Consider the following 8,207-nt stretch of genomic DNA (forward strand, 5'->3'; position numbering starts at 1 on the left):
ATATTATGATTTAAATAATATAAATCTTTTGCAACATCTATAGTTTATAAAATTATTATGATAATTCCTCTATCAAAAAAAATGATAGTTTCCATGGTAATTTCGAATTATAACTTTTCTTAATTTTATCTGAATCATTTCTTCCAGAAAATTCCTTTGATGAAAAAATACTGTAATATCCTTTTATTGAAAAATGGTAAAAGGCCTATCCTTCAATTCGAAATGGTAATGGGCCTATTTTCGATTCTTTTTATGGTCCTTTTTAGTAAGGTTTAAATGCGAGAAATTCTAGTTTGTGAATCAAGAACGAATAAAGACTTCAGATTAGATGAAGTTCAGTTTTTGTAACGAATAAGAAAACATTGATTTATATTCTTAGGTAGAAACAATCCACATTTTTTATTTCAGAAATCCATTGGTGGAACGTTTCAGGATATTTTTAAGCATTGTTTCTCAATTAAGCATTTAAACACATACTTTTTGAATGCATAATAAATAGATAGGTAGTTTTTTATCACAGTATGGAAAAATAAACAGAAATGCTATAGGGGCGTTGTAGCTTAAGAGGTTATGGGCGTGGCTTCTTTTCGTAAAAAGAATTTTCAAAGGTCCAATGAAGGGAGGAAAAGGTCAGTAGAGAGTGAAAGAAAAAAGAACCATCAAAGAACTTCTGGACTACTCTGAAGGGAGAAAGGGACTTGTAGAAAACATCTGAAGGGAGTAAAAGGCGCGTAGAAGTCCTCTGAGTGAATTAAAGAACTTGTAAACGTTTCCTGAAGGAAGGAAATGACTTGTAGAAGTCATTTGAAGGGAAAAAATGACTTGTAGAAGTCCTCTGGAGGATGAAAAGGACTAGATGAAGTCCTCTGAAGGGCGAAAAGGTCTTGAAAAATTCCTCAGATGGAGCTTCAAGGGAGAAAATGACTTGTAGAAGTCTCTGAAGGGAGAAAAGGACTAGAAGTCCTCTGAAGGATAAAAACTAGTAAAAGTCCTCTAGAGTGGGATATGGACTTGTAGACGTCCTCTGGAGGGAGAAAAAGACTTGTAAAAGTCCTCTGAAGGGAGAAAAAAGGACTACTAGAAGTCCTCTGAAAGGGGAAAAGGATCTTTAAAAAGTCTCTGAAGGGAGAAAATGATCATCAGAGGGGCTCTGAAGGGAGAAAAATATCTTCACAGGCACTGAAGAGAAAAAATGATCTTGATAGAGGCTCTGAAGAGAGAAAAGGATCCTCAGAGAGGCTCTAAAGGGAGAAAATTATCTTCAGATAGGCTCTGAAGGGAGAAAAGGAACCCATAGAGGCTCTGAAAGGAGAAAAGGACCTCCAAGAGGCTCTGAAGGGAGCAAAAGACCTCAGAAAAGCTCTGAAGAGAGAAATGGATCTTCAGAGAGGCTCTGAAGAGAGAAAAGGAACCCAGAGAGGCTCTGAAGAGAGAAAATTATCTTCTGAGAGGCTCTGAATGGAGGAAAGGATCTTCAGAGAGGCTCTGAAGAGAGAATAGGACCTCAGAGAGGCTCTGAAGGGAGAAAAAGATTTCAGAGAGGCTCAAAAAGGAGATAAGGATCTTCAGATAGGGTGTGAAGAGAGAAAAGGATCTTCAGATAGGGTCTGAAGGGAGAAAAGGATCTTCAGATAGGGTCTGCAGAGAGAAAAGTATCTTCAGAGAGGCTCTGAAGAAAGAAAATCCCATTAGAGAGGCTCTGACGGGAGAAAAGAACCTCAGAGAGGCTCTGAAGGGAGAAAAGGATCTTCAGCTAGGGTCTGAATAGAGAAAAGGACCAGAGAGAGGCTCTGAAGGGAGAAAAGGATCATCAGATAGGATCTGAAGGGAGAAAGGGATCTTCAGTTAGGGTCTGAAGGGAGAAAAGGACCTCAGAGAAACAAGGGACACAAGGATCTTCAAATACGCTTTGAAGGGAGAAAAGGATCTTCAGAGAGGCTCTGAAAGGAGAAATAGACCTCAGAGAGCCTCTGAAGGGAGAAAAGGACCCCAGAGAGCCTGTGAAGGGAGAAAAGGGTCTTCAGAGAGGCTCTGAAGGGATAAAAGGATTTTCAGAGAGGCTCTGAAGGGAGATAAGAATCTTCAGATTGGCCCTGAAGAGAGAAAAGAATCTTCAGATAGGCCCTGAAGAGGGAAAAGGACCTCAGAGAGGCTCTGAAGGGAGAAAAGGACCTCAGAGAGGTTCTGAAGGGAGAAAAGGACCTAAGAGAGGCTCTGAAGGAAGAAAAGGACCTCAGAGAGGCTTTGAAGAGAGAAAAGGCTATTCAGAGAGGCTCTGAAGGGAGAAAAGGATCTTCGAGGATGGTTCTGAAGAGCGAAAAGGACCTCAGAGAGGCTCTGAAGGAAGAAAAGGACCTCAGAGAGGCTCTGAAGGGAGAAAAGACCTAAGAGAAACTCTGAAGGGAGAAAAGGATGTTCAGATAGGGTTTGAAGGAAGAAAATGATCTTCAGATAGGGTCTGAAGAGAGAAAATTATCTTCAGAGGGGCTCTGAAGGGAGAAAAGGATCTTCAGATAGGGTCTGGAGAGAGAAAGGGACCTCAGAGAGGCTCTGAAGAGAGAAAAAGACCTCATAGAGTCTCTGAAGTGAGAAAAGGATCTTCAGATAGGGTCTGAAGGAAGAAAAGGATCTTCAGAGAGGCTCCGAAGGGAGAAAAGGATCTTCAGATAGGGTCTGGAGAGAGAAAGGGACCTCAGAGAGGCTCTGAAGAGAGAAAAAGACTTCAGAGAGGCTCAGAAAGGAGATAAGGATCTTCAGATAGGGTGTGAAGGAAGAAAAGGATCTTCAGATAGGGCGTGAAGTAAGAAAAGGATCTTCAGATGGGGTCTGAAGGGAGAAAAGGATCTTCAGATAGGGTCTGCAGAGAGAAAAGTATCTTCAGAGAGGCTCTGAAGAAAGAAAATCCCATTAGAGAGGCTCTGACGGGAGAAAAGAACCTCAGAGAGGCTCTGAAGGGAGAAAAGGATCTTCAGCTAGGGTCTGAATAGAGAAAAGGACCACAGAGAGGCTCTGAAGGGAGAAAAGGATCATCAGATAGGATCTGAAGGGAGAAAGGGATCTTCAGTTGGGGTCTGAAGGGAGAAAAGGACCTCAGAGAAACAAGGGAGACAAGGATCTTCAAATACGCTTTGAAGGGAGAAAAGGACCTTCAGAGAGGCTCTGAAAGGAGAAATAGACCTCAGAGAGCCTCTGAAGGGAGAAAAGGACCCCAGAGAGCCACTGAAGGGAGAAAAGGGTCTTCAGAGAGGCTCTGAAGGGATAAAAGGATTTTCAGAGAGGCTCTGAAGGGAGATAAGAATCTTCAGATTGGCCCTGAAGAGAGAAAAGAATCTTCAGATAGGCCCTGAAGAGGGAAAAGGACCTCAGAGAGGCTCTGAAGGGAGAAAAGGACCTCAGAGAGGTTCTGAAGGGAGAAAAGGACCTTAGAGAGGCTCTGAATGAGAAACAGATCTTTACAGAGGCTCTGCAGGAAGAAAAGGACCTCAGAGAGGCTTTGAAGGGAGAAAAGGATATTCAGCTAGGGTCTGAATAGAGAAAAGGACCACAGAGAGCCTCTGAAGGGAGAAAAGGATCATCAGATAGGATCTGAAGGGAGAAAGGGATCTTCAGTTGGGGTCTGAAGGGAGAAAAGGACCTCAGAGAAACAAGGGAGACAAGGATCTTCAAATACGCTTTGAAGGGAGAAAAGGACCTTCAGAGAGGCTCTGAAAGGAGAAATAGACCTCAGAGAGCCTCTGAAGGGAGAAAAGGACCCCAGAGAGCCTCTGAAGGGAGAAAAGGGTCTTCAGAGAGGCTCTGAAGGGATAAAAGGATTTTCAGAGAGGCTCTGAAGGGAGATAAGAATCTTCAGATTGGCCCTGAAGAGAGAAAAGAATCTTCAGATAGGCCCTGAAGAGGGAAAAGGACCTCAGAGAGGCTCTGAAGGGAGAAAAGGACCTCAGAGAGGTTCTGAAGGGAGAAATGGACCTTAGAGAGGCTCTGAATGAGAAACAGATCTTTACAGAGGCTCTGCAGGAAGAAAAGGACCTCAGAGAGGCTTTGAAGAGAGAAAAGGCTATTCAGAGAGGCTCTGAAGGGAGAAAAGGATCTTCAAGGATGGTTCTGAAGAGTGAAAAGGACCTCAGAGAGGCTCTGAAGGAAGAAAAGGACATCAGAGAGGCTCTGAAGGGAGAAAAGACCTAAGAGAAACTCTGAAGGGAGAAAAGGATGTTCAGATAGGGTTTGAAGGAAGAAAAGGATCTTCAGATAGGGTCTGAAGAGAGAAAATGATCTTCAGAGGGGCTCTGAAGGGAGAAAAGGATCTTCAGATAGGGTCTGGGGAGAGAAAGGGACCTCAGAGAGGCTCTGAAGAGAGAAAAAGACCTCATAGAGGCTCTGAAGTGAGAAAAGGATCTTCAGATAGGGTCTGAAGGAAGAAAAGGATCTTCAGAGAGGCTCTGAAGGGAGAAAAGGATCTTCAGATAGGGTCTGGAGAGAGAAAGGGACCTCAGAGAGGCTCTGAAGAGAGAAAAAGACTTCAGAGAGGCTCAGAAAGGAGATAAGGATCTTCAGATAGGGTGTGAAGGAAGAAAAGGATCTTCAGATAGGGTGTGAAGAGAGAAAAGGATCTTCAGATGGGGTCTGAAGGGAGAAAAGGATCTTCAGATAGGGTCTGCAGAGAGAAAAGTATCTTCAGAGAGGCTCTGAAGAAAGAAAATCCCATTAGAGAGGCTCTGACGGGAGAAAAGAACCTCAGAGAGGCTCTGAAGGGAGAAAAGGATCTTCAGCTAGGGTCTGAATAGAGAAAAGGACCACAGAGAGGCTCTGAAGGGAGAAAAGGATCATCAGATAGGATCTGAAGGGAGAAAGGGATCTTCAGTTGGGGTCTGAAGGGAGAAAAGGACCTCAGAGAAACAAGGGAGACAAGGATCTTCAAATACGCTTTGAAGGGAGAAAAGAATCTTCAGAGAGGCTCTAAAAGGAGAAATAGACCTCAGAGAGCCTCTGAAGGGAGAAAAGGACCCCAGAGAGCCTCTGAAGGGAGAAAAGGGTCTTCAGAGAGGCTCTGAAGGGATAAAAGGATTTTCAGAGAGGCTCTGAAGGGAGATAAGAATCTTCAGATTGGCCCTGAAGAGAGAAAAGAATCTTCAGATAGGCCCTGAAGAGGGAAAAGGATCTCAGAGAGGCTCTGAAGGGAGAAAAGGACCTCAGAGAGGTTCTGAAGGGAGAAAAGGACCTAAGAGAGGCTCTGAATGAGAAACAGATCTTTACAGAGGCTCTGAAGGAAGAAAAGGACCTCAGAGAGGCTTTGAAGAGAGAAAAGGCTATTCAGAGAGGCTCTGAAGGGAGAAAAGGATCTTTGAGGATGGTTCTGAAGAGCGAAAAGGACCTCAGAGAGGCTCTGAAGGAAGAAAAGGACCTCAGAGAGGCTCTGAAGGGAGAAAAGACCTAAGAGAAACTCTGAAGGGAGAAAATGATGCTCAGATAGGGTTTGAAGGAAGAAAATAATCTTCAGATAGGGTCTGAAGAGAGAAAATTATCTTCAGAGGGGCTCTGAAGGGAGAAAAGGATCTTCAGATAGGGTCTGGAGAGAGAAAGGGACCTCAGAGAGGCTCTGAAGAGAGAAAAAGACCTCATAGAGGCTCTGAAGTGAGAAAAGGATCTTCAGATAGGGTCTGAAGGAAGAAAAGGATCTTCAGAGAGGCTCCGAAGGGAGAAAAGGATCTTCAGATAGGGTCTGGAGAGAGAAAGGGACCTCAGAGAGGCTCTGAAGAGAGAAAAAGACTTCAGAGAGGCTCAGAAAGGAGATAAGGATCTTCAGATAGGGTGTGAAGGAAGAAAAGGATCTTCAGATAGGGCGTGAAGAGAGAAAAGGATCTTCAGATGGGGTCTGAAGGGAGAAAAGGATCTTCAGATAGGGTCTGCAGAGAGAAAAGTATCTTCAGAGAGGCTCTGAAGAAAGAAAATCCCATTAGAGAGGCTCTGACGGGAGAAAAGAACCTCAGAGAGGCTCTGAAGGGAGAAAAGGATCTTCAGATAGGGTCTGAATAGAGAAAAGGACCACAGAGAGGCTCTGAAGGGAGAAAAGGATCATCAGATAGGATATGAAGGGAGAAAGGGATCTTCAGTTGGGGTCTGAAGGGAGAAAAGGACCTCAGAGAAACAAGGGAGACAAGGATCTTCAAATACGCTTTGAAGGGAGAAAAGGATCTTCAGAGAGATTCTGAAAGGAGAAATAGACCTCAGAGAGCCTCTGAAGGGAGAAAAGGACCCCAGAGAGCCTCTGAAGGGAGAAAAGGGTCTTCAGAGAGGCTCTGAAGGGATAAAAGGATTTTCAGAGAGGCTCTGAAGGGAGATAAGAATCTTCAGATTGGCCCTGAAGAGAGAAAAGAATCTTCAGATAGGCCCTGAAGAGGGAAAAGGACCTCAGAGAGGCTCTGAAGGGAGAAAAGGACCTCAGAGAGGTTCTGAAGGGAGAAAAGGACCTTAGAGAGGCTCTGAATGAGAAACAGATCTTTACAGAGGCTCTGCAGGAAGAAAAGGACTTCAGAGAGGCTTTGAAGAGAGAAAAGGCTATTCAGAGAGGCTCTGAAGGGAGAAAAGGATCTTCAAGGATGGTTCTGAAGAGCGAAAAGGACCTCAGAGAGGCTCTGAAGGAAGAAAAGGACCTCAGAGAGGCTCTGAAGGGAGAAAAGACCTAAGAGAAACTCTGAAGGGAGAAAAGGATGTTCAGATAGGGTTTGAAGGAAGAAAAGGATCTTCAGATAGGGTCTGAAGAGAGAAAATGATCTTCAGAGGGGCTCTGAAGGGAGAAAAGGATCTTCAGATAGGGTCTGGAGAGAGAAAGGGACCTCAGAGAGGCTCTGAAGAGAGAAAAAGACCTCATAGAGGCTCTGAAGTGAGAAAAGGATCTTCAGATAGGGTCTGAAGGAAGAAAAGGTTCTTCAGAGAGGCTCTGAAGGGAGAAAAGGATCTTCAGATAGGGTCTGGAGAGAGAAAGGGACCTCAGAGAGGCTCTGAAGAGAGAAAAAGACTTCAGAGAGGCTCAGAAAGGAGATAAGGATCTTCAGATAGGGTGTGAAGGAAGAAAAGGATCTTCAGATAGGGTGTGAAGAGAGAAAAGGATCTTCAGATGGGGTCTGAAGGGAGAAAAGGATCTTCAGATAGGGTTTGCAGAGAGAAAAGTATCTTCAGAGAGGCTCTGAAGAAAGAAAATCCCATTAGAGAGGCTCTGACGGGAGAAAAGAACCTCAGAGAGGCTCTGAAGGGAGAAAAGGATCTTCAGCTAGGGTCTGAATAGAGAAAAGGACCACAGAGAGGCTCTGAAGGGAGAAAAGGATCATCAGATAGGATCTGAAGGGAGAAAGGGATCTTCAGTTGGGGTCTGAAGGGAGAAAAGGACCTCAGAGAAACAAGGGAGACAAGGATCTTCAAATACGCTTTGAAGGGAGAAAAGGATCTTCAGAGAGGCTCTAAAAGGAGAAATAGACCCCAGAGAGTCTCTGAAGGGAGAAAAGGACCCAAGAGAGCCTCTGAAGGGAGAAAAGGGTCTTCAGAGAGGCTCTGAAGGGATAAAAGGATTTTCAGAGAGGCTCTGAAGGGAGATAAGAATCTTCAGATTGGCCCTGAAGAGAGAAAAGAATCTTCAGATAGGCCCTGAAGAGGGAAAAGGACCTCAGAGAGGCTCTGAAGGGAGAAAAGGACCTCAGAGAGGTTCTGAAGGGAGAAAAGGACCTTAGAGAGGCTCTGAATGAGAAACAGATCTTTACAGAGGCTCTGAAGGAAGAAAAGGACCTCAGAGAGGCTTTGAAGAGAGAAAAGGCTAATCAGAGAGGCTCTGAAGGGAGAAAAGGATCTTCGAGGATGGTTCTGAAGAGCGAAAAGGACCTCAGAGAGGCTCTGAAGGAAGAAAAGGACCTCAGAGAGGCTCTGAAGGGAGAAAAGACCTAAGAGAAACTCTGAAGGGAGAAAAGGATGTTCAGATAGGGTTTGAAGGAGGAAAAGGATATTCAGATAGGGTCTGAAGAAAGAAAATGATCTTCAGAGGGGCTCTGAAGGGAGAAAAGGATCTTCAGATAGGGTCTGGAGAGAGAAAGGGACCTCAGAGAGGCTCTGAAGAGAGAAAAAGACCTCATAGAGGCTCTGAAGTGAGAAAAGGATCTTCAGATAGGGTCTGAAGGAAGAAAAGGATCTTCAGAGAGGCTCCGAAGGGAGAAAAGGATCCTCAG

At 44.5% G+C, this 8,207-nt stretch overlaps 2 protein-coding genes across 2 annotated transcripts; both read left to right on the forward strand.

Moving 5' to 3' along the window:
* Positions 1-5,862: 5,862 nt before the first annotated feature.
* LOC137619023 (uncharacterized) lies at positions 5,863-6,680 on the forward strand. The gene is made up of 2 exons (XM_068349221.1): positions 5,863-6,020; positions 6,410-6,680. Exons 1-2 carry the CDS (start codon positions 5,863-5,865, stop codon positions 6,678-6,680), a joined length of 429 nt encoding a protein of 142 aa, XP_068205322.1.
* Positions 6,681-7,111: 431 nt separating this feature from the next.
* Positions 7,112-7,929, forward strand: LOC137619024 (DNA ligase 1-like). Its single transcript, XM_068349222.1, has 2 exons — positions 7,112-7,269; positions 7,659-7,929. Exons 1-2 carry the CDS (start codon positions 7,112-7,114, stop codon positions 7,927-7,929), a joined length of 429 nt encoding a protein of 142 aa, XP_068205323.1.
* Positions 7,930-8,207: the final 278 nt, after the last annotated feature.

Source organism: Palaemon carinicauda, chromosome 25 (genome assembly GCF_036898095.1).
Source record: "Palaemon carinicauda isolate YSFRI2023 chromosome 25, ASM3689809v2, whole genome shotgun sequence".
Taxonomy (NCBI): Eukaryota; Metazoa; Arthropoda; class Malacostraca; order Decapoda; family Palaemonidae; genus Palaemon; species Palaemon carinicauda.

Coding starts and splice junctions, on each gene's coding strand:
- LOC137619023 (XM_068349221.1), top strand. CDS start 5,863: ATGGGGTCTGAAGGGAGAAAAGGATCTTCAGATAGGGTCTGCAGAGAG. Junction 6,021..6,409: donor GAAAAGGATCTTCAGATAGG/GTCTGAATAGAG, acceptor AAAGGACCTCAG/AGAGGCTCTGAAGGGAGAAA.
- LOC137619024 (XM_068349222.1), top strand. CDS start 7,112: ATGGGGTCTGAAGGGAGAAAAGGATCTTCAGATAGGGTTTGCAGAGAG. Junction 7,270..7,658: donor GAAAAGGATCTTCAGCTAGG/GTCTGAATAGAG, acceptor AAAGGACCTCAG/AGAGGCTCTGAAGGGAGAAA.